We start from the raw sequence: 25,411 nt of genomic DNA, 5'->3' as shown, positions 1-25,411 counted from the left end.
TGGGACCCGCCTGATTTTTCAATTAACCCAATTTACCCCTTTTTTTTTATAATTGTGGGTCTTTGTTTTCGAAACAAAATGTATATAAGTTTTTGATAAGATTTGTATATTGGATCTTCATTTAAATATGTAAAAGACTTTACCATTTGCTTAGTTTTTTTTTGATAACTAAATATTCTTTTAATAAACTTTTTAGATTATACAATTAATCCTTTTTACTTTTAAACTGACAATATTTGATTAGTTAGAAAATTACTCTGTTTTTAAAAAAAATAAAATAATGCTATATTTTTTAAAACAAACGATATAAATTTTGTTTTATTTTTTACTATATTATTCATTTATTTAAAAGTACAATAAAATGAAATTAAATCTTTTGTTAATATCTATATATTTATTATATATCTTTTTAAGTATAATAATTAGTATTTAACGCACATTATTATATATTTTATGTGTATTAAAATTATTATTTTATATTAAATATTTAATTAATACTCACCGATTTAACTAGTGATCCATTAGTTGAATCAGTAACCCATTGACCCTACTACTGGGGCCTTACCATGCCGAGTTTAATAACAATAATTTGAATGAGTGTGTTTGGATAGAGATAATTTGAAAAAAAAATAATTTGCCTCACAAATTCCAATTTTTTTTTATCTTCTCAATCACCTTTTTATCTCACATACATCACATCATAAACAGTGCTATAGTAATTATTTCAAATAAATTATCCAAATAAACTCTTATCCAAAGGCTCACACATCCTTTTTGCCCTTTGCTTTATCTCTTTTCATTTCCTCCCATTTCATGGGCAAAGCCAAACGAGTACCCTTTTTTTTGACTAAGCAAACGAGTACTCACGGTTGCGGTAAAACATAATAGAATGAATAATTCCTTTAAAAAGTCAGTAACAATGTATTTGGTAAGCATTATGAAAAATTATAGTGATGTAATTTATGTGTAATAAAAATGTAATTGAAAAATATTTAGATTATTTGGGATAACTTTTTTGAAAAAAAAATAATGTAACACGTTTCTGATTTGATATATGTAAAATAAAAATATGATTGAAAAATGTGTTGATGATACAAGTAAATAATAATTAATAAATAAACTACAATCCAAACAAACATTAATTTAGTTTGTTTAGGAACTTTGAATAAAGTAGATATAATTGCGTATAAATTCAAGAATTCCTTTTAGAAATAGCTTTTTTCATTCGATATGATCCCTTTACTGGTTTATGCACCAATAACCATCAGTCTGGATAATTTGCAAATACAATTTAGTTATAGGGATTATCCCAAAAAAAAAAGGTTACGTATTAAATTTATTTCTCTTAGACTATTTTTAGTAAAAAAAAAAACGAAAATGGCTGATATATTGAATTCTCCTCTAACAATCAATAGCTTTCCGAGGAAGCTCAATTAAGATCCAAAAACCATAAATTCAAAATGAAAAAAAAAAAAATCCAAAACAGCAAAAGGAAATGCTTTCTTCACATGAATGTCACTCAACGGCATCCACTCTCCAAATATATCAAATTTACCTAGCCCTCACATAACACGTGGCAAGTCAAAAATCTTCTTCGGTCCAAATTTCCCTCACTGACCCGTAACTCTAGTACTTCCCCAGTTCATAAAAGAAAATAAAAAACGTTTCTTTTCGCGCCTCAGGACTCCTCACTTTTCACTCTTCAGTTTCACCGAAATAGTTTCTAGGGTTTCCCTGTTTTTCAAAACCCTTCATTTTCCCTCTCAGAAAAAATTTGCCCCCAAAATAATAGCCATCAATCGCATCGGAAAAGATGGAGCGGCCAGCGATGCAACTCACGGAAGGGGCGATTGCGATGCTATCGGACCGCGACGCGCAGCAGAACCCGGATTTGAAGCCGGTTTTGCAAGTGATGGATGTGAGATTGGTGAACACGCAGAATCATCAAAATGCTACTGAGAGATACCGGCTGGTGTTGTCGGACGGTGTGAATACTCAGCAAGGGATGTTGGCGACTCAGCAAAATGTGTTGGTTAACTCGAAGAGGTTGCAGAATGGGTCTATTATTCAATTAACTCAGTTCGTCTGCAATGTCATCCAGAATCGCATGTAACATTTCCTAAAAGCCCTCAATTTTTTTTTGTTTAGTTAACAAAGCTTTCTGCTTTTTTGTGCTTTTTGTAGGTAATATCCTTTTCTTGAGTGTGTTGGGTGGCTTGCGGATTTTTGGAACTATTCAGCTTGTTTGCTGTGTCATTTGGAAATCGTGCATAAAATTTCCCAAAAAGCCCTTAAGTTTGTTCTCTATTTGCAAAATTTGGTACTTTCATGTGTTTTGTGTGCTTTTGCGGAATATGAGTCAAGGTAGATCAGTTTGTTAGCGGTATTGGTTTGGGAGTTTCATGTTAGAATTCAGTTCTTGAAAGTTGGTAGTTAAATGCAACATGTGCGGTTGTTTCATGTTTGCATTCTTTTAAGCTGTCTTGGTCTCAATGGTTTGTTTGCTGTATACGTGAGTTGTATATTACCTATAATTGGAACTGGACGAAATTTTACTCAGGATTTTAAGTCTTGTGCTAGTCTACTTTGTGCTTCCACTTTGTAAGTTTTTTTTTTCTTTCTTTGAAAACAAGGGGTGGCATAAATTGTGAGATTTGTATTTATTTTTCTGCTTAAGTTTGTTATGGGCTTGCTTTACACCCCTCTTCTTTTGGCTGATTTTTATTTGTTTTGGACATTGTCATCCTACCAAACGTGTGTTCTCTTCTCCCCATTTGCATTTCCCTTCTGCCCCTATCTTCATCTTTCATCTACCTGTTGCGTAGAGCCTAAACTTTGTACATTTTCATTTATTACTGTAAATTAATCTGAGTAGTCTGATGGTATTATTTCTGCTTTGGACCCTAAGATATATTTCTTCCCCATAGATGGAGTATCAAAGTTCTGTACACGGATAACTGCATGTATTTGACTCATTCAGTCTAAGTTAGAATTAGTGGAAGCTATTAATTATTTAGCATGACGAATGTTCAAAAAGGTATTGGGTTAGTATTGTAGTATAGTGAATGTTTTTGTATGATGATTTATTACTAGTGGATGGCAAGTATGGTGCCTTGAGTTTTTGTTTTCTGTTCTCTTTAGTGCATTTATTATTGATATCGTTTATATTGAGCAGGATAATTATTATCATCGATTTGGAGGTGATACGGGAAACTTGTGATCCTATTGGTGAACCGAAGCCTTACCTGCTTAGGAACAGCAATGATGTTTCCGCCCAGAGGCCGTCTGCATCAGCTCATGTTGTAAATCAGCCAGTTAGTGTTACTGGCAGCCCTCAATCTGCTAGTGCTGGTTCAACCATTGGTGGGTCAGCTCCTAGACCAAACATCACTGGGGTAACTCGTATGCAACCTCCTGAGATGGATTCTGGTGCAGTTTCACATACCTATGGCAGTTCCTTTGTGGGTAAACCTGATTCTGGACGATATAATCCGACAATGGCACCCCCTGTGTACTCAAAGGCAGAGCCTGGTTCTGGTACTTCAAGATCATCAGTAAATAGCTATCTGCAACCACCTCAGCCATCATATCAGCATCCGTCACCAGTGTTCACAAACAGAGGACCCATAGCTAGGAATGAAGCACCTCCTAGAATTATTCCGATTGTTGCATTGAATCCCTATCAAGGTAGGTGGACTATTAAGGCCAGAGTCACAGCAAAAGGGGAACTTAGACACTATAATAATCCCCGCGGTGATGGTAAAGTATTTTCTTTTGACCTTCTTGATTCTGATGGTGGAGAAGTACGGGTGACCTGCTTCAACATGGTGGCTGATCAATTCTACAATCAGGTTGAGCTGGGTAAGGTGTATATGATTTCAAAAGGGACATTGAAACCTGCTCAAAAAGCTTTCAATCACCTAAAAAATGAGTATGAGATCCACCTGGATAATACTTCAATAATTCAGCCTTGCATTGAGGATGACAGATCAATTCCGCAACAGCAGTTTCATTTTCGCTCCATTGGTGAGATTGAAGGGATGGATAACAACAGTGTTGTGGATGTCATTGGTGTTGTATCTTCTATTAGCCCCTCTAGCAGTGTAATGAGAAAAAATGGTACAGAAACTCAGAAAAGAAGTCTCCAGCTAAAGGACATGTCTGGTAGAAGTGTAGAATTGACTTTATGGGGAAACTTTTGTAATGCCGAAGGTCAGACACTTCAAAATATTTGTGATTCAGGGGTCTTCCCTGTTTTAGCTGTCAAATCTGGTAGAATCAATGATTTCAATGGGAAAGCAGTGGGGACAATATCCACTAGCCAGTTGTTTATAAATCCAGATTTTCCTGAGGCCCATAAACTGAAGGAGTGGTTTGACAGCGATGGAAAGAGCACCCCATCTGTATCTATCTCCAGGGAAACAGCAGGTATTGTCCGTACAGATGTGCGCAAAACTATATCTCAAATTAAAGATGAAAGGCTGGGCACTTCTGAGAAGCCTGACTGGATCACTGTATGTGCTACTCTTTCATTTATAAAACTGGACAACTTTTGTTATACTGCTTGTCCCAACAGAATTGGGGATCGGCAATGCAACAAAAAGGTTACAAATAATGGTGATGGAAGATGGAAATGTGATAGGTGTGACCAGACTTTTGATGAATGTGACTACAGATACATTCTCCAGCTTCAGATTCAGGATCACACAGGTTTAACATGGGTTACTGCTTTTCAGGAATCTGGTGAGGAGATCATTGGCGAATCTGCAAAAAATTTGTATTACATGAAATATGAGGAGCAAGATGATGACAGATTCAATGAAATAATGCGTAGTATTGTCTTTAAGAAATATATCTTTAAATTGAAGGTAAAGGAGGAGACTTTTAGCGACGAGCAGCGTGTAAAGTCTACAGTAGTTAGAGCTGAGAGAATCAATTTTGAGTCCGAAACCAGATATGTGCTGGACTTGGTAGATAAGATGAAAAATGATGACAATGGTTCTCTACCTGTGAAGACAGAAAATGTCATCCCAAGCTCTGGACAAAATATTACTGGTTTTGGAAGTGGAACTAGAGATCCTGCATCCTCTATGTCAAATTATAATGCAAGTACAGTTAGTATCGGTAGGGAAAGTGGGTTAAACACAAATTACCAAGGAACTTCCCATGGAAGTCAATCTGGTGGTTCTAGGTTTCCTCCAACCAGGCAAACTGGCATGTATTCCAACTGTACGAGCTGTGGTGGAACTGGTCACAGCTCTGTGAACTGTCCAAGTGTTGCAAGTAATCAGGGACAGTCATATGGTGGTAGCTTTAGCAATAGGGTATCTTCTGCTGCAAATGCTGGTGGTGGTGAGTGCTTCAAATGCCATCAATCAGGGCACTGGGCAAGGGATTGTCCTGGTCTAGTAAATGCTCCTCCAGCTTACGGGAGCAGACATGCGACACCTGGTAGATATGGGAATGTATCAAGGCAGCATGTTGGTGGTTATTGAATTACTACTCCAAAATGAAATTGCAACAGTTCTGTAAAAATAGGTGCAAGTATTGTTTTTTGCATTTTCATGTTTCCTGTTGGAGGTCCCTTCTGTCATATTCTGAAGTTGTCTGTCTGTACAGTCGGGCACTTGAAATGATCTTCAAGCAGTCTAGGTCTACGTGTTTTTAGAGATGGCAAGTACAGTGAGCCCTCGGATCTGTCTTTGTTTGCAAAGGGGAGTCTTTGCTTGCTGGTTTGTGTAAATTATTTTAGCTGTTTCTTCTGGCTTGTGTATTAGTGTTCTAAATCACTTAATATTTTACATCTGTTTTTTTCTACATGCGTTTGCCATTTGTGTTGGGAAGAAGGGTTTATGTTTCCTTCTATGCATTTGATGTATTTTCTGAAAAGGGTAGCGTTTGGTGGATGCTTTCGCGTGTCTTCTTGGTTCTTGTGTGCTCATAGAAGCATGAACTATGCTTGATGGAGGAGGCATCGTGGGAACCACTTTGTTAGAAGTACTAATCTCAATACATGTGTTGTATCATTAGAAGTCTGACTAATTTCTGTTTAATTCTTGAAAGATGCAATTTAATCGATGCCTGCCTGACATTAAGGTTGTAGTTTTCACATGGATGTTTTTCTGAATTCTGATTCTGACTCTTTAAGGCTGTAATTATCACAAGCATCTTAAGCTAACCTATTATGGAACGGGGCTTGCATTGCAGGATGAGATATGAAATATAAAATCGACCTCTAGAATTATTATAATCCCTTATTTTTTTTTTGACGTGTACCATGAAGAAATGACTTGATACTACAATTGCTACAGATGATGTCTAAAAAATTATAGCTGTTTGGGGTTGTTTTTCAAAAACAGCACTGTAGCATTTCGTTTTTGAAATACAAGTCCGTTTGGATTAGTTGTTTTTTAGGTTGTTTTTCAAAAACTATATGAAAAACTTTTACTGAAGATTTTTTTGGATTATTTTTAGAGGTATTTTTAAAACATATTTTTGGGTATTTTTATAATTTTATTTTTACATACATTTATGCATTTATAATAAATTTATAAATATTTATAAATAAATATATTTATATATTCGCTAAAAAATATATAAATGTATTATATTATATATAATACATAATATAAATATATTTATAAATGTATAAGTGTATATTATTATAAATGTATAAATTATAAATGAATATTATATAAATTATAAATTATAAATTATAATTTTTATATAAATATACATTTATGGATTTATAATACATTAATAAATATTTATAAATAAATATATTTATATAAAAATATAAAAATTTATTATAAATTTATTATATTATATATAATACATAATATAAATATATTTATAAATGTATAAGTGTATATTATTGTAAATTTATAAATTATAAATGAATATTACATAAATGTATAAATGTATAAATTATAAATTATAAATTTTATATTTTTATATAAATATACATTTATAAATAAATATATTTATGTATTTATATAAAAATATATAAATGTATTATATTACATATAATACATATTATAAATATATTTACAAATGTAAAAGTGTATATTATTATAAACGTATAAATTACAAATGAATATTATATAAATGTATAAATTATAATTTTATTAATATATATTAATATTATGTATAAATGTATTAATATAATTAATATAAATGTACAAATGTATTAATATTATGTATAAATGTAAAATTAATATTATGTATATTAATATAAATGTATTATATTATGTATAATACATAATATAAATGTATATTATAAATATACATTAATATATATATATTATGTATAAATGTACATTTATATAAATGTAAAATATATATTATATTATATATAATTTATATATAATATATAATATTCATATAAATATATTATAAATATGCAAAAATATTTTTTAAGTAAAATAAAATATTTATAATATGTAAAAATAAATATATAAATATTTAATATATATAATATACATTAATATTAATTATAAATATTATAATATTATAAATATGGTGTTTATATAATATTTCAATTTGTAATATTTATTGTATATTTCATTATATAAATATTCATTTAATATATAAATATATAATATATAATTTTCAATTTGTATAATATACATAATATTGTATACATATAATATAATATATTATACATAATATACATTATTACATTATTACATATTATGTATATTATATATTATACCTAACATTATTAGACATTATTATACACAATAATGTACATAATAATATTATACATTAATAATGTATATATTATAATATAATGTACATAATATATTATGTATAAATATTTACACATTTATGTATACAATATTACATATTATGTATATTATATTATGTATATTATAATATATTATTTATAATATTAATGTATATAAATATTTATATAATATATAATATATATAATTTTCAATTTGTATATTTCAATTTATATTAATATAATATATATATATATAATATACATATGTAGTTGTTTTTGATATAATGTTTGGATATGGTGTTTTTGGAGTTGTTTTAGAAATACACATTTACTGTAGCATTTGGAATGCGAAAAACAGTTTTTCAAAAACAGCTCCAAAAACAAGGATCCAAACACACCCTTAGCTTTTTAGTTTCTTATTGGGGATAATGGTTTTATTTTCATAGATGCTTATAGACAGTTATGACTGGATAGTAGCGATGGATTCACGGTTCCATCGAGTGTTTGGTAGTTCTATAATTCAGGAATGGGTTTTAATTTCTTTATTTATCTTTTTGGTTTCCTTGTATTTTCCTCTTCTTCTCTTTCACTATCACAAATCATACGCTGTTAGCACCAGAACTGCACTATGAATTGCTGGAAATTTCCCAAGGTCATCTTTTTCTTACTCTCGTATATATTTTTGAGATCCTTTTGCTGAGGAGAATCTATTTTTTTCACAAAAAACAAAAGCTAAAATTCTAAAAAGGAGTCACAAATATCGGCCAAATTAAGGTCAAACTCCTGAAATTCCAGAACAGAATGGTACTTTATACCTTGCGAACTAAATCCACAGCCAATTGACCTAAAAAAGAACGATCCGATTAACAAGAATCAAACATGAAAGTTTAAAATCAAAACAAAGCCCAATTAAGCTTGCGAATTTTGTTTGGCTCTGGTTATTGAATCTGGCTAAGCATCCACCTGGAACTACTTTTTCCCCTATTATGACTGATTTATCTAGTTGGTTGATTAATGGTTAATGAATAAAGTTGTAGTTTTCTACTAAAAAAGGAAAAAGAAAAAAAGAAAAAACAAGCCCGGCCTAAATGATCCCAAAGACTTTTAGATCTTAAAAAGGCAGTGCACAGGAGGGAAAATGGTCTCAAGATCTCAAACTAACGGGGAGTCAAAGGGAGCTCCTTCAGGTCGAACATATGTTTCCATGTCTCAAAACAATTGAGGATATGCTCAATAAAGAACAGCACCAGTCGCTCAGAGCAAAATGGTTCAAAATGAAACAAAACCCAATCCCTAAGGGAAGGCCAGTACTAGAATATAAGTCAGCCAATCGAGATTGGAGAGGCATTCCGGGCCAAAAACACATCACTAACAGAGCTACTGAGTCTCGCAATCTGGGTCATCCAAAAGCAATATGCAGATGGTTTCATAGAGCTACAAAGTTCCATTGGAAAAAAGCAAATAGGTTAAGGATTAAGCCACTAAGTCTCATAACTTGGATAACCTGAAAGCCACGTACAGATCGCTTCATGTAGCTAAAAGTTTCGTTAATAAGAACCACATAGATCCAGGATGACACCAATGCGCTTGACAAAAGCTACACCGCGGTGTATGCATTCACCACTGGCATAACCATTTTATCTCTCTGATGCTCACTAAGCATGTAATCATCTTGTTTTCCTTTTGACGTGTACTACCGTGCTTGTTTAGCCCCTTTTGTCTTGGACTGCACCTGTCTTACTCCTTTTGTGTTGGGATTTTCACACTTAAGCACCATATCCACAGAATTTTTTGGTTGGTTGACTTGAGACTCTTCAGGCAGAGTTGAAAGCACAAATTTCTTGCTGGAGCCGACATGGTTACAAGTTTGCTTCAACATGCTTCTACCCGTCATCCACTTAAGCATCAGCTTCATGTGTGTCTTGCTATTTAATCCATTGATACCAGCTTCCTGCAATATATATCGACAAGAAAGAGAGATGAGGATTGATCTATGATGTTTGATTGAAATTGATCAGAGAGGACAAACAAAGTGTGCATGGGCAAGCTATAAGGCTTGAATCATTAATGGACCAGAATTTTGTTGTGTGAGTAAATACAGTAGAAAAGTTAAGTCCAACAAGTGAAAATAAATGAACAAAGGATGCCTTATCACTGCTATAATTCTTGATAAATAAATAAATCAGGTAGCAGAAAAACAGCATCTGTAATCTTCCAGTGAAACTAAAACATAACATAAATTCCACTGCAATATTGTGTTTAAAATTTAAAATAAATTCTAATGCAATAGTGTGTCAGCCGCACGTCAGCTTATGTGTGGCACCAAAGGAGCAAGTTCAGAGGAAAAGACAAATAAAGGAATGCTTTTCTAATGCAATAGTTCTCTTTGGTGTCATGCATAAAAGTCCACATAAGGTTTTAAGCAAAGAGTTATGTGTAAGGGTTTCAAATGGAAAATGGGAGGAAAATTTGATGGTCATTTTTGGCAAGGGACGTAAATTAGAGACAGATGAACACAGAAAGCTAGACAGCTTCAATAAGATAGGGACAAATTAAGACAGAAAAAGATTTTCAGCTATCATTTCCTTGTGCCTGAGATTCTAGCAACATAAACATTTCAAAAGACATGTATCATACAATTACTATAAACAGAAAGATTAAGGCTACTTGGTTAAACATGAAATACTATGTTACTTTGAGAAAGATTTCTACATAAAAAAAAAGTTCTTCTCTGGAACCTGTCAATTTTTGTCCAAGTAAACTATGTTAAAAGTGAACTACAAGAATGACTTTAACTTCCCCAACCCTCAGTTAGGGTTCTATAAGCATTAATCAGCATAAAAAAGCAGCAGTACTAAAAACATGACACAATTATCAGAATACATGAGGTCAGTCGTGTAATCATTTGAAGTTGAGCTGGGAAAGGTAATCAAATTCCAACATAATATCTTATGACCATTTTTGTAGTAGGGTAGGTGTATAAGGAAAGCATCCAGTTTGCTAGAGATGTTAATCTTCGATAAGGTATGAGTTCAAAATTGGATCCCAGGCTAACAATTCAGGAACAATATTTACTCAAGGGTTCACAGAAGCAATACTATGAGGATGTTTGGTTAAGAAAATAATGCTCTAAACATTTTACATCTTTCATGTTGTCAACATATTTGATGTTGAGAAGAAGTACTAGATTTCTTTTAGAAATTACTTCCTTGCCCACAAAAGTACCATAAAAAATTGTCTCCTTAGGTTTATACAGGATACAAATCCATTTCGGCAGTGCTGCAATGTTTCTCCTAAAGTGACACTAAATTAACTACAAAAACTGGCCATGGTTGATATTTCACCCCAATATATTTCCTAATACGAAGAAAGCAACTGAGAGGAACATAATGTACCAATTTAGGGACGTGCCCTTTCTTGACAAACTCGAACAAGAAGCTATTATCAAATTAGGTTCAACAGAATAATTATTCTGAAAACCAACTTCATTGTCTCTCCTTTTTTTTCCTGACTTCAATGTAGTTTAACCTATCTGTCTTTTATCAAGGGAAATGATTTGCCCCTCAATACAGGCATTATCCCAGATAAAGAGAGCTTTGGGGACCTGGGATAGGCTATTTCTCTTGGAAAGATAAATGTGTGGTCTCAAGGAGAAATATAAAGGTCAAAGTCAAACAAATGTCCTCGTGAAACTGCTCATCAGGGAGGCTTAACGGTAAGATATCGTGAAAGTAGGTGCACGGCTAGAGAAGGGCATTAAGAAAACAGCTCCCTATAATGCCTAAAAATGAATAGATAAATAATTGAAGTAAACCAGGATAAATTTTGAGTACTAAATACCAGCTATTGCTATATACAACTGTAGCAAAAATGCGATAAAAGTCTATTTCTCCTCGACTATATAGTAATCCTCCAAAAAACAAAACACCAATAAAACATGTACCAAAATAAGCACATTAGTTCATTGAAACATTTTATCAAACAACTAGAAGACAATAATAACTTTCAAAATGATAACATTCTAAGCAGAGTAGTAATTCCAGAATTTGCTTTGAAGGGCATATTACCTTGGCGTGGTTCCAAGTGTTGGAGACGGATAGAGGGCCGTTCTGCTTGATGATGTGATAGAGAGATTCAGCAATGACGGCGGCCTCTTGCTGCGGCACCTTAGGGTTGATTTTCCGCAGATTGGGTGCTCGTTTTCTCGAGAAATATCTCACGAATGTCGTCACAGCTCCATTTCCGCCCCCCAACCACATTATTTACCTCCACAATATCGAAGACCCTTGTTGCTGGACACCGGCCGCAACTCTTAAAAGCCCAAAAACTCCCTGAGAGGCAGTTCCACTGCGTTAACCAGTTGGCCCGGATGCTTACTACTAGGCATGGCCACGGTTCCAGAACCAACGGTTCTGGTTCTAGAACCGCCGGTTCTGGTTCTTCAAAGAGGTAGAACCAGAACCGCACCATATAAGATGGTTCTGGTTCTGGTTCCAGAACCGGCGGTTCTGGTTCTTCAAAGAGGTAGAACCAGAACCGCATAGTTCTGATTTCTATTCCTTATGGTTCCGGTTCCGGTTCCGTATGGTTGTTTCTTTCTTCCGTTGAGAGCCCGAGGACCTCTGTGCAAGTCAGGAGCCCCCGAGAGCAAAAATTGAAGAAGCTCCTTTTTTCTCTTCGAATACAAGCTTTTTCTTCCGAGCCCTTCTTTGCAATTTTTTCCTCTTGGATCCGTTGAGAGCTTGGTCAAAAGGTTGTGGTGGATCATGATGATCATCATGATGTCTCTACTTTTATTATTTTTTATATTAATTATTTTTAATTTTTTTAACGGTTCTAGAACCGGCGGTTCTGGTTCTGGTTCTATTTTTTAGAGAACCAGAACCGGAACCTTTATCCAAGGTTCTATTACGGTTCTGGTTCCACGGTTCTGGTTCCGGTTCTGGTCCGGTTCCAAACGGTCCGATTCCGGTCCGGTTCCCGGTTCCAAATGGAACCATGGCCATGCCTACTTACTACTGAACAGCAGGCGGCCAGCACCCCTGGAGCCGCAGAGTATAAACGAGTTCAAACAAGCCTAATTGTCCTAGTTATAAAGCATAAACACGTCCTGGCCAATAATACAAATTGGTTTAGGCATTTCTGCTTATGCTTCTAAAAAGGTTGGCCCAGTCGATAAGAAATAAGAAAGATTAATTTTTTTAATAAAGATCGTGTTAAAAAGTCAATAAAGATAACCAATTTTTTAACAAAAATTAGGGGTGGTAATTCGGGTCCAAATCAGGTTGGCGGGTCGGGTTCGGGTCAACTCGTCAGAAAATTTGTTGACCCGAACCCGACCCGTCAACCCGTGACGGGTCAGGTATGCTGACCCGAACCCGAAAATTTCAGGTTGACGGGTCGACCCGAAATGACCCGAAACTTAATTTTAATTTATTAATTTATCACTGTAATTTCTAATAAAATCAATTTCTCACAAAACTAATTACATAATCAAGTAATAAAAATTTAAATAAATAATTTCAAACCAAATCTAAAATAAATTAAACACCGTAAAAGTGTTTTATCCCAAACAAAATACAAAATAAATTAAAACAATATAAAAGTAAAAAATAATATAATATATTATTTGTCCAAATATAATAATTTCAACTTCACACAAATTAAATAAATTCATTTAGGATTAAGTAATTAATGCCTTTGAAAAAAAGAATAACTTAGTTTAGTTAGATAAAATTATTTTTATGTTTATTAAATTATTTTTAATTCGTAAACGGGTCATATCGGGTCATATCAGGTCACCACGAGTTGACCCGAAATCGACCTGTTTTCTTTTCGGGTTCATCGGGTCCAACCCGATTCTGACCCGAATTCCCGAAACCTCAACCCAAACCCATTAATTTCGTGTTAGGTTCGTGTCGTGTTTTCAGGTCGTGTCGAAAATTGCCACCTCTAACAAAAATTATGCTCGAGTCTTTTGTTCATCTATATCTATTTCAACTTCTTTAACAAATGTAAATTTTTGTGTAAATAAATTTTAAGAAGTACAATCATCAGAATTATTTGCACCAATCTCAATCTTTGCTACCCCAACTCCGAATTGTTATATAACTTAATGAGTTTAAATGAGATGAATTGATTACAGTTGATGGAGCCAAATCTCAACTAATAGTGCCCCAATCTTGTATGGAGTTGTTATATGATAAGATGAGTTGAAATTAAATGAGTTATTATCATTTCAATGTTTAAACAAGGTTAAATGCACGAACTATTTTGATTTATAAATTATCAAACCAATTTAGATTAAGTTAGTATATTAGTTTCCTTTATTATTCAAGAGAGTAAACCAATTTCTTAAGCCAAAAAAAAAAAAAAAAACTAACTTCTTAAGCACATGAATTTTTATATGATAATTACCTAGTACTAGTTGAAAAGTATAGAGCTATGCATTTCTGATGCAATCCATGTGAATTTTCATAGACTAGGCATCTCAAATTTCACAATCCCTGTCAGTGCAGAAGCAGCTTCTTAGTTATTTCAATCAAAAAGTGACTTAGTTTTACCATTCCCATATCTCAAGAATGGTGGTTCCTATCATCACAAGAGGCTAACACCACTAACTACAGCAAATTGGTTACACATCCCACGTTTCTAAGTGCCAGCGAGCACTATCAAGATCAGTTACAATACTCAGGAGGTGATAAGAAGCCAATCCAAGATCTTGTAAACTTGAAGCATGACTAGGCTTAAAGATCAGGCATTCCCAACCCAGTTTTAGGATCATATGTCCTTTCCAGTACTACGTCCATTGGAGTGTCCTTGGGACCAGCTGCATAGAAGAGTGAAAATGCAGTTAATAAGATGCAGGGAAAAAATAGCAAAAGAAATGCAGTAATAAACAGAAGTTGAGCAGAACAACCTTTCGTACTCTCACAAGGGAATTTCAAATGCTAGAACATACTTCGGTAGTTAAAAACAGAAGACACCACAAACTTAAACTTCTTGAAATACCACACTACCTGCAATTAGCAGGCTGGTCTAGTCTTCCTCACACTGACATGTTTTAATTGTAATTGTCAAAAAGACATTGAGAGTACTCATCAAAAACCATACGGACAAATGGTTTCAGTCACTATAAGCACGTGAACAATGAGCAGCAGTCCTAAACTCATGACAAGGTTCAATAAATTACATCCAAGAACAATTCTCAGATCTTGACAAGGTGTGAATGCTGTAAGTATTCTGGAATCTAAGACAAAACAACATAACAGCAGATAAGTAACAAAGGGTAGCTGAACATTACCAACTGTTGGTCTTGGTGTTGTTCTTATCTTTAAGATCTCAGGCCGGGGAATTATAGAACCTGATGATCCAATACCTCGGGAAACTCTTACTTTGGAACCATCTTCCAAATATCTGATTCCTACCTTGCATGGTTTCCTGCCAAACAAGAGACCATCATCACCCTTTCCTTGCAAGCAAAATTGACCTAGATAGGATCAGTTAACTAGTTCATCCATGCGTACCCTGTCACCGGATCTACAACCTGGACATTTGAGACGTGCAATGGGGCTTCAACTGTAAAGATCCCACCTTCATGACCTTGCCCCTGCTTGATATGTTTCTTAACCTGCAAGGAGAAAATTTGAAAATGATATTCCGTTTCAAAATACACAGAAAAAGTGAAGACTTCCAAACACTAGTGAACATGGAAGTTCATACACATAATTTTCATCCATACCCTCCAGCTCTCAACTGAATATCCTTATAGCATCAAGTGGTGTGAAAGCAATAGATTATCATGCAGTTATAAAGGAGGTTCTCCCATAAGATGGCTCTCAAATTTCAAAATATTAACACAAGGGATACATAACATCATTGACTGCCTATTCATTTTGAATCATGAGTAACAGGTGTCAAAAATTTAAATAGCAACATCATCCACCAACTGCTTGTTCTTCTATTAAGGTCCTCCATATCTAAGTCATCACAAAGTTAGGTAACAGCTAAATGATTTCCATGAAACTGTAAATCACCACTTTCTCTCATCCAAAACAAATCAAGCAACACAATCTATTGCTCCTACCCAAGGAGAATAGCGAGAGAGAGACAGAAATAATGAGAGAGATAGTGAAGCACTAATCCTCTTCTTTCAATTCCTCTTCACCCCAGAAAGATGCTTCAGGAGAATGACTCTCCACTGAACAAAAGAGGACCAGTATGCAGTAAAGTGCACCAATACTTGTAATTACTTTGTCGTTCAATTTGTTGTAAGACATTCAGGAAGGTATTCATGTGCTCCAGTGAACAATTCAATGAGAAACACCCATTCCAATTAAATTTGCTTACCAAAAATAACAAATAGAATCATCAATATCTGCTATATGCCTCACACAATTGGAGCTTCCTATATTACAGTCAATCATGCTTTCACACAAAACAAAAAGAAGTAATATAAGACAGCATAATTGGGCATCTTGTGTGCAATTTGTTCAGGAAGCATCGAGCAATATGATCCAAAACATATGAAAGGGAATGTGAAAATTTGTAAAACAGATCAGGCAGAACAGCTCACCAAATTCTTGCCTTCGACAAGAACACGATTTTGAGAGCGAACAACACGCTTTACAAGACCAGTCTCTCCTTTGTCTTTTCCCCTAATTATCATCACCTGCAAGTTAGGAAAAAAAATTTGAGATACAATGAACAACAAACATTTCAACAAGAAAGGCCATAAGAAAAGAATGGGCCACATTACTTTCGTCACTCTTTTCTTACATTATCACCTCTGAGAATCTTCCAATGATGTATCAATTTCTGTGCTGCTTTCCAACCCATTTCGAGAAGTCCCTACAATTTCCGTCACCCATATCAAAATATAATCATACAAGTTTTGAAACTTCACATAAGAAAACGAAAACGTGGAAGCCCATGTCCAACAATCCAAATGGCATGCTACCACTAAAACAAGCTAAAGATCTTTTACACAACAAAATTCATCCATTTGGGGCGAAATTCCCAAATCAATTCTCAACCCTTGTTTAAACTAATCACCATAAATCCTCAAAATTTTGCATTTCTCTAGCTAACAAACAGATTGTAAGGATTATCCATTTCTTCAAAGCTTAAAGAAAAGGCGGATACTACTCCGTTAGCCAACGAACAAGCACAAATCTACTGGTAAAAATTAAAAAATCCGATCAAAAAATCTCAAAGCCAATAAATTCAAAAGTAAAAAATTAACCCACATAAAATCCACGACTTTAGATTCCTAGAAATATCAATTACTCACCTCACTTCATACCCAAAAAAAAATTGATATAAAGAAAACGATGCACAAAATTTGATAATGGGAAAAAGGGAATTTCTTATTTTTCAACAATAATCATAAATCCTAACCTGGGATTTCACGAAGATACTCCAAACTTTCTAGGATTGGCAGTGGAGAAGAAGCAAAAAATGTTAAATCTACAGTGTAGAGTAGGGTTTAGTCTGGTTGGGTTTGGGGGTTGAGGCTTGAAGGAGAAAACGTACAATATTTCTATAAACTTGGGGGCGATTTTGTCTTTCTACCTAAGCCCTGGTACAGTAGTGATATGACCAATTTTGAATTTGTTTATGATTGATTATCGAGTTTTTTTTTTTCTTTCGATTTCTTTCTGTAATTTTTTGCTTTCGCCTTTTTTACTTTCTTTTAATTTTAGTTTATCCAGACTAAGGAAATCTGTTGCTGGAAAATTATTCCTATTCTTTTTTTTTTTTGCTTGTTCTTCTTATATGAGAATGGTGAGGATTACAATTTATGTTATGTGTGTGTATATTGTATCTACCTATATTCGAGTAAGTACATATCCGAATGGTTTTGTAATTAAGAGGGGGAAGAAAATTTTAAAAAAAAGGTAATATTTTCCTCTTAATTATTCTACCTATGCAATCAAATATTGAGTGAGTAGACCTTTTCCACTTTTATAATTGTTTGAATGAGTTACTTGTAAAAAAAACAAATTCTGAACCACATCCAACCTACTATGTAAATCCATACATTTCTAATTATTGCTCTCCTTTGCATTTATACATCTTTTCAAATCACTTCTATTTTTTTAAAAAAATTAACCTATGAAGTTCATCTTAACGACTTGTTAGATGGACAAAAATTTACGTAGTCTCTGTGAGAACCCGTAATTTTCATTTTCTAGGTTTCTTGTATTTTTATGGCTTGTTTTCTGCATTTTCGTGCTTAGGAAAATTTCTAGATAATTTTAAGGAGCAGATATAATTTTTAGATGATTTTTCTAGTATCGAATAGGTTTTGAGAAATTAAGAGCGTATACCGGACGTGGGACCCAATAGTGCGAAAAGTTCGGAGAAATTCGGCCAACTAGGTTAAGTTTTGGATACTGGAATTAATTTACCGGGTGTTAAGAGATGATAAGTGGATTGGTATAAGAGAGAGAAGTTAGGTAGGCATTTAATAAAAGGTGACAAGTGTCACCATGTGATTGCTTCTTACCTTAAGACCACTATTCATGGTCTTACCATTTGACTTAAATAAACCAAAAATGACTAAAAAAATCATCAAAAATCATCAAGAAGTGGCCGGCCCTCTCTTTCTCTCTTTCTCTCTCTCTTACTCTAAGCACAAGGAAGAAAACTCTTCAAGCTTGCTCCAAATCATCAAAACCAACCATCCAACCTTGATTTTGCTCCATAAAACCACTTAAGGAAGTGTTGGTGAGTTGTTGTGTGAAGTTATTTGGAAAGTTAAGGTGACCAATTGCTCTCTCTCTCTTGTTTCTAAGGTGAGTTGTGAAGAACCACCCTCCTCCTTTAATTGATGCTTAAATCATGCTTAGTGGTAGTATGAGATGCAAGTTTATGGATTATTTCTTGATTTGTGGTTGAAGTGATGAAGTTTTATTATTTTTGGGGATTTTTCTGTTTTAATATAAGCATGATTGTGTGGCTATCTATGATGATTGGAAATGGTATATAATGACACTAGGAGGTGGAAAAAGTGATTAATTGCAACCAATTTCTGGTTTGGAAGAAATTTCAGAAAATTAGGGTTCTAGTGGGAGCATTCTGCCCGAATTTTTAGCTCCTAATTAGAGGCCGAATTGGCCTTGGCTTAAAACATGAAAGTTGTAGGGAATGACATTTTAGAGGTGCCTACAAAATTTCAGGTCAATCGGAATAGTGTAGAATGAGAAAAATCGAAATTACTAGAGCTGTTCTGGTTTTACCCGAATGTAAGAATTGCGCCTGTAATTGGTTGTTTTGGCTGGAATTGCTTCCGAATTGGTTATTGAGGCCTTCTGATGAAATGTAGCCCTGTTTCTTAGCTTTTATCTAGTTTTGGAATTTCTGGATTTGGACTTGGAGAGCCTGAGTTATGATGTTTCCGCTAGAATGCGTTCTGTGAATCTGTTTTTACGGTTTTGATGTAGTATCTTGCATTTTTGACCTATTTTCACTCAAAACTGGGTTGAGTGACCTTCTGTGATGTTGTAGCCCTGTCTTTTAGCTTCGAATCGGTGGGTCGTACACCTTCATCCGATAATCGTAGTGAAATTGGTGCCATTACCGCAAAACGAGGACAAAAACTGTTTTTTTCAGGGCCAAAGCTAATTGCATTTTCGAATTTTCTGGTTTCCTTTAATGTTTGTATATGCTTATGGAATCCTATTGGGGTCATGTTTGGCCTTGGTTTATGACTCGTTATCGAGTCTCATTGTATTTGTTTACATGTTTTAGGGCGTGACCGTGGTGCACAACGTTCTTTTGACGGAAGTGCATGAAACCACATTTGCGAGCTTGGTGAGTGTACTACTCACTTGTATGTTAATATATGGCTTTGATACTTGAACTTGGTGCTTTGAATGTTAATTGCTTGAAGTGAAAGTGTACTTTATCACTCTCACTATGTGCTTTATATCATTGTTATCATGTGATTGGAATGTTACACGAAGTGTTACTTGAAATAAAATACATGGCTTGGTGTCGTTTGGACGAGTATCCAACGACTACAATTGTTATTTTTGAGTTCAACCCCATTGGTAGTTGATTGAATCGAGCCGGCGAGGGCTTGGTCGTGCCAATTGATATGCCTTGGGGAAGTGTTATATGGAATCTTGTAGTATGCGAGACTCTCGATTCCGGTTTATTTGAGTAAAACCAAAGTGCAAGTGTTTGGATTTCGGGCCCGGTAGGGGTATGTTAGGTGGAAGGAGTGGAAGTAAAGTGGAGTCTACGGTTGGTACTTTTGAACATTGACGGAGAGTCAATGACGTCCGATCAAGAAATACAAACGAGGAAAGGGCTCTTGAGAGCCATCTGTATCCTTTTATCACTATATTTGACGTGTGTCTTTGCTTATTTTACAATATTGAATGAAAGCTTGATGCTTATATGCACTTGGGTGCGTAAGTGATAGTATCTCACTGGGCAATTAGCTCACACCGTTCCTTTTGTTTTCCTTACAGGAATATGACTCTTTTTGGAATGAATCTTGATAGATGGTTGCCGAATGAACTAGATGTATATCTCTTTTGTATTGTATATGAAGTGAAACCCTAAATGTATCTTTAGGGCCGTTTTCACTTTCAATTTGGCAAACCGTGTATATATTAACTTTTGAAAACTTTTGTATGTCACTTTGGATTGTAATTGCTAAAGTTCAAGATGTGAATGTTTGTTTGATATTTGGTTGCGTTCTGACGGGTCGGTTACTATTCATGGCCGACTCCGAACTTCATTTTTTTTATTTTGGGTTATTTTGCCCTTTTGCCTTGTTTACGTGCGTTTATAAGTCCCGGAACGCAATAGATCGCTCTAAACTGCACCGTTAGTTCTAGCGAGAGTTGGGCAGGCAGTCCGCTAACCTCTTTGGTTCGCCTTAGGGGAAGGTGGGGCTGTCACAGGTGGTATCAGAGCCTAGGTTTGAATTAGCCTGGGTGTTATGGGAATGCTTGATTTGAGGGTTTATTGTTTATGGCCTTTAAGATTATTTATGGTTAATTGCTTTTGGTGTAGGATGGACGGATCTAGTGGACCGAGTGGTGACCCTGCAGGCGAGCGACCTCGTGTAGCGCTCCCAGTGATCCCGTACCAGATACGGCCAGGAGGGGCCATCGTGCGCTGGAACCCGTCTAACCGTCTCCGACGGTGTGAGTGTAAACATAAGTATGCCTATCCGAACGCTCTCGTGTTTGCAGTGGACATGGAGCGTAAGGAGTTGGCCGGAGAGAATGCTCGACTGGAGGCCGAGGTGACCCAACTTAGGGTGGCCAATGAGAGACAGGCCGAGTGCATTGAGGGCCTGAAGGACGATGTACTTGAGGCCGAGGATAGGGTTGATGACCTCTGCACTCAGCTGAAGGAGGTCCAAGAGCGCGAGAGTAAGCGAGCTCGCAAGGTGAAGGTTCGAGCTGCATCGATCCTGAATCTTTGCGCTGACGTGGTTGAGGGCGTGAGTGACGAGGACTCATGCGCGGGTCCTGAGGCTGGGGTTGGATCCACTCCGTCGGGTGGGTCTCATAGCTCGTCATCGGTCTAGGTTATGACTCCTAGAGTTGTTTTAGATAGTTTTGGTTTTGTATATAGGGCGGATAGAGAGAAGGGTCTTAGCTAATCGTTTTGTATGGCTAGATTAGCTACGTGTATATTTCTTTTGATGAGGCCATTCCCATGGGGATTGTCCATGCTTGTACTTGACTTGACTGATTGTATATATATGTGTTGTTTGCCTTGTTTGGAATGTATATCTTTGTTTGGAAAAGCTTTGGGTTTTACTTACATGCATTGTTTTATATTGGTTTAGTACCATTGCCTAGACCAAGTAAAGTTTATGGAAGGAACACGTAGTGGACGGGGTCGTGGGCATGGTAATAGACAACCCACACCGGATAGGGGTACTGGGGAAACCTCTACTGGACCTAACCCTGACCCCAATGTGCAAATCGCTGCCGCTATACAGCAAATGACTAACTTGCTGGCACAAGTGGTGCAGCAACAAGGCCAGAATCCAAACCCTAATCCTGGAAACCCTGGCAATCATGTCGAGAGTGAAGACAGAGCTCTCGAACGCTTTCAAAAGTTTGCTCCACCCAAGTTCATTGGGGGACCTGATCCGGATGTTGCCGAGCGATGGCTCGAGAAGATGGTCGACATTTTTGCGGCGTTGCATTACACCGATGAACGGCAGGTGACTTTTGCCGTTTTCCAGTTAGAAGGGGCGGCCCGTTCCTGGTGGAACGTCATACGCCAAAAATGGGAACGGGAACAAACGCCCGGGACTTGGGTGAATTTTATCAGGGAATTCAATGCGAAATTCTTCCCTCCTCTAGTTCAGGAGATGAAGGAAGACGAGTTCATCCGACTCCGCCAAGGAACTCAATCGGTTGCGGAATACGAGAGCCAGTTCACCCGTTTGTTCAAATTTGCGCCTGAGCTGATCATGACGGAGCAACGGCAAATTAGGCGTTTCATTCAGGGCTTGAACGTCGAAATCCAAAAGGACCTCACAGTGGCTCAAATCAATGTTTTTAGCGAGGTCGTAGAAAAGGCTCAAAGGGTAGAGAGTGCTCGATTGCAAGTCCGGAACTTCCAAGCTAAAAAGCGGGGCTTTCCTGGAAGCAGCTCCGGACAAGGGGACAAAGGTACTCCCTCCAAGTTTGGACGCGGAGCTGGAGGTGGACGACAGTCAGGTTCCGGCAGAGGGGCTCAGTCTAGGGGCGGCCAGCCGGGAGAGGCCAAGGTGGAAACTTCCAGAAGGGCTCAGGTTCGGCGTCTCGTGGACCTTGCGGGTACTGCGGAAAGCCAAATCACTCTGAAGACAATTGCTGGAAGAAGGGAGGTAAATGTCTGCGTTGCGGAAGCGCAGACCACCAGCTTGCTACCTGCCCACTCATAACGCAAGACGGAAGGGGAACTCAAACCATGCCAAAGACCAATACGGGACCGAATAAGGGGAATGAGGCGAAACCTAAGGTGCCAGCTCGAGTCTATTCCTTAGAACCTCGACAGGTCCCAGATTCCTCAGAGGTCGTAGAAGGTACGATCCCTATTTTTCACCATTTTGCCAAAATTTTAATTGATCCTGGTGCCACCCATTCCTTTGTTAACCCTGATTTCATGTGTGACATCGATATAAAACCTGCTAGTTTACCATACGACCTAGAAGTTAGTACACCTACGGAAAATCAACGGTTGGTTACTAGTATGGTTTATAGGAATTGTGAAGTGTGGGTAGGAGAAAGGAAATTGCTAGGGGACTTGATAAGCTTGGTCATTAAGGGCTATGATGTGATATTGGGTATGGATTGGCTAGCCAGGTACAATACCTAACTGGATTGTAAAACAAAAGTGGTCGAATTCCGCATTCCTGGTGAGGCGACCTTAAGGTTGGATATAAGGGGTCGGTTAGCCTCATCTGCTTTGATTTCGGGCATTCGGGCTAGGAAATTGCTAAGTCGAGAGGCGCAAGGATTTTTGGCCTTTTTGATTAACACCCCCACAGATAAGTTGAAAGTGGAGGATGTGGCCATAGTGAAGGAATTTCCGGACGTGTTTCCTGATGAATTAGTAGCCTTACCTCCGGAAAGAGAAATTGAATTCAAAATAGACCTGCTACCGGGATCCTCACCTATCTCAAAAACACCATACCGAATGGCTCCTGCTGAGCTCAAGGAGCTAAAGCTGCAATTACAGGACCTTCTGGAGCGGGAATTCATTCAAGAGAGTGGGTCTCCTTGGGGAGCTCCTGTACTTTTTGTGAAGAAAAAAGATGGTGGTTTGAGGATGTGTATTGATTATCGGGGCCTGAATAATATTACAATTAAAAATAAGTATCCACTGCCCCATATCGATGAGTTATTTGATTAGTTGCAAGGAGCGGTGGTTTTCTCGAAACTGGACCTCCGCCAAGGGTACTACCAGTTACTAATTAGGAAGGAGGATATTCCAAAGACCGCCTTCAACTCGAGATATGGGCATTACGAGTTCGCAGTGAAGCCCTTTGGACTAACCAATGCTCCTGCCACCTTTATGGACCTAATACATAGGGTTTTTAAGCCCTACCTGGATCGCTTTGTCGTGGTCTTCATCGATGATATACTGGTCTATTCCAAGACCCGTGAAGAGCATGAGCAACACTTGAAGACTGTCTTGCAAACCCTGAGAGACCATCAACTGTATGCCAAGTTCAGCAAGTGCGAATTTTGGCTGGAGAAAATTACTTTTCTGGGACACGTAATTTCTCAAGAGGGTATTTCAGTCGACCCGGCGAAAGTAGAATGTGACGGCCCCACCTCCCCCTAAGGCGAACCAGAGGGTTCGGCGGGCCGCCTGCCCAGCTCTCGCCGGGACTCAAAATTTCAAAACAATAAAATTTGATAAACCCACAAGCATACTATTCACAATATATCTAACGCCAAAAGAGTTCTATTTACATCTTCAAAAGTATCGAGTCAAACCACTCTAATACATTAAAATAACAACCAGCAGAAGGTAGACCCTATGGAGGGTTCTTATACAAACCACCAAAACAAAACAAACATCCCAACTGTCCGACTGTTACAATCAAACCTAACTATACTAGTGTATGTCTCAAAAGTCCCCGCGTCGGCCCCTGCTAAGGAAAACAAAAGGAAAGCGGTAAACTATATGCTTAGTAAGTAAACAGGGGCAAAAGCGTAAATTCCACGTAACAACAGTTACATAGTAAGAGTAAAGCAAAAGCAGAAAAGTAACATCACATAATAAGGATACATGTGGCTCCAAAGCCAGATCGTTTGCCATGTGTGACCTCCTGCCGACACTCCGTCGACCTCAAATAATAGTCCGTAGAACTTCACTTGTACACCCACCGTACACCTTATCACCCTCTCTAGCCAGGCACCTCACAAACTTGCTCGAGCGAACGAAATTGAGCTTGGTTCACAAGCTCGGGTCACAAACTTGGTCCACATAATCGGTGAACCGGATTCACAAACTTGGTGACCTCAAATCAGGTTGGACTAACTTCAACCAAGCCCTAACCGGCTCGAATAGTCCATCTAGGTCATGAGATCGGGCCCCAAACTCACAAACTTCACAAAATTTATTCAAAAGTCACCCCGAGCCACAAGCTTAAGGGGTTTAGTTTCAAAATGATTCATATACATATGTCATGTACAAATGTGTACGCAAATTAGGGTTTAGGTCGAGTGCGATAAAGTACACCCTCGCCTAGGTACCCTTTTCATACATATCGAAACACATAAGCAACTAACACATAAGAGCGGCCTGAATACTTACACAACGAACAAAAGAGCAAAAGTACAAAATTCGTGCCGCGAGGAGTAGCTAGTAGGCTCAACCAGCTCCACCTAACTCACCAACGTCTGAAATTGAAGATTGTGTCACAATATATCACAAACGGCTACTAACATACTTAAAACAAGCAAAATGGCAAAATTGGCACATGCAAGTGCGGAAACGGCAAAATGGGCAAACGCGCCCGCGCGGAACGGCAAACGGAAATGGCCAAATCTGCCTTCTCAAACCGTTTTGATCAAAAGTTAGACTAGGAATGTCGGATCAAGGTACATGAGATACCGTTACGAAGCTAAGAGGAAGGGCTACAATTTTCATGAAGACACCTAAATCCGGATCTGAACAGAAATAGGTCGAAAGTATGGAAAA

The 25,411-nt window shown here is 36.8% G+C and overlaps 3 protein-coding genes across 3 annotated transcripts; 1 reads left to right on the top strand and 2 right to left on the bottom strand.

Moving 5' to 3' along the window:
• The first annotated feature begins 1,683 nt into the window (after positions 1-1,683).
• Positions 1,684-5,817, top strand: LOC113704379 (replication protein A 70 kDa DNA-binding subunit A-like). Its single transcript, XM_027226261.2, has 2 exons — positions 1,684-2,109; positions 3,176-5,817. Exons 1-2 carry the CDS (start codon positions 1,814-1,816, stop codon positions 5,493-5,495), a joined length of 2,616 nt encoding a protein of 871 aa, XP_027082062.2. The 5' UTR covers positions 1,684-1,813; the 3' UTR covers positions 5,496-5,817.
• Positions 5,818-9,004: 3,187 nt separating this feature from the next.
• LOC113703160 (uncharacterized) lies at positions 9,005-12,872 on the bottom strand. The gene is made up of 3 exons (XM_027224437.2): positions 12,750-12,872; positions 11,797-12,110; positions 9,005-9,680 (listed from the first exon to the last, which is right to left on the bottom strand). The coding sequence occupies exons 2-3, from the start codon at positions 11,986-11,988 to the stop codon at positions 9,423-9,425; spliced, it is 450 nt and encodes a 149-aa protein (XP_027080238.1). The 5' UTR covers positions 11,989-12,110; positions 12,750-12,872; the 3' UTR covers positions 9,005-9,422.
• Positions 12,873-14,224: 1,352 nt separating this feature from the next.
• Positions 14,225-17,268, bottom strand: LOC113703229 (uncharacterized). The gene is made up of 6 exons (XM_027224529.2): positions 17,129-17,268; positions 16,508-16,579; positions 16,305-16,400; positions 15,256-15,359; positions 15,033-15,169; positions 14,225-14,558 (listed from the first exon to the last, which is right to left on the bottom strand). The coding sequence occupies exons 2-6, from the start codon at positions 16,565-16,567 to the stop codon at positions 14,476-14,478; spliced, it is 480 nt and encodes a 159-aa protein (XP_027080330.1). The 5' UTR covers positions 16,568-16,579; positions 17,129-17,268; the 3' UTR covers positions 14,225-14,475.
• Between the last annotated feature and the right edge of the window lie 8,143 nt (positions 17,269-25,411).

The sequence above is a fragment of the Coffea arabica genome, chromosome 8e (genome assembly GCF_036785885.1).
Source record: "Coffea arabica cultivar ET-39 chromosome 8e, Coffea Arabica ET-39 HiFi, whole genome shotgun sequence".
Classification (NCBI taxonomy): Eukaryota; Viridiplantae; Streptophyta; class Magnoliopsida; order Gentianales; family Rubiaceae; genus Coffea; species Coffea arabica.
Note: the sequence above shows the minus strand (reverse complement) of the source record. Positions and strands in the feature narration are given on the sequence as shown.

Excerpts from the sequence above, each read along its gene's own strand:
- LOC113704379 (XM_027226261.2), top strand. The coding sequence starts at position 1,814 with ATGGAGCGGCCAGCGATGCAACTCACGGAAGGGGCGATTGCGATGCTA. Across the intron at positions 2,110-3,175 it reads AATGTCATCCAGAATCGCAT|GATAATTATTATCATCGATT; the intron begins GTAACATTTCCT and ends TATATTGAGCAG.
- LOC113703160 (XM_027224437.2), bottom strand. The coding sequence starts at position 11,988 with ATGTGGTTGGGGGGCGGAAATGGAGCTGTGACGACATTCGTGAGATAT. Across the intron at positions 9,681-11,796 it reads ACACTTGGAACCACGCCAAG|GAAGCTGGTATCAATGGATT; the intron begins GTAATATGCCCT and ends TATATATTGCAG.
- LOC113703229 (XM_027224529.2), bottom strand. The coding sequence starts at position 16,567 with ATGGGTTGGAAAGCAGCACAGAAATTGATACATCATTGGAAGATTCTC. Across the intron at positions 15,170-15,255 it reads GTTGTAGATCCGGTGACAGG|GAAACCATGCAAGGTAGGAA; the intron begins GTACGCATGGAT and ends CTTGTTTGGCAG. Across the intron at positions 14,559-15,032 it reads AACACCAAGACCAACAGTTG|CTGGTCCCAAGGACACTCCA; the intron begins GTAATGTTCAGC and ends TCTTCTATGCAG.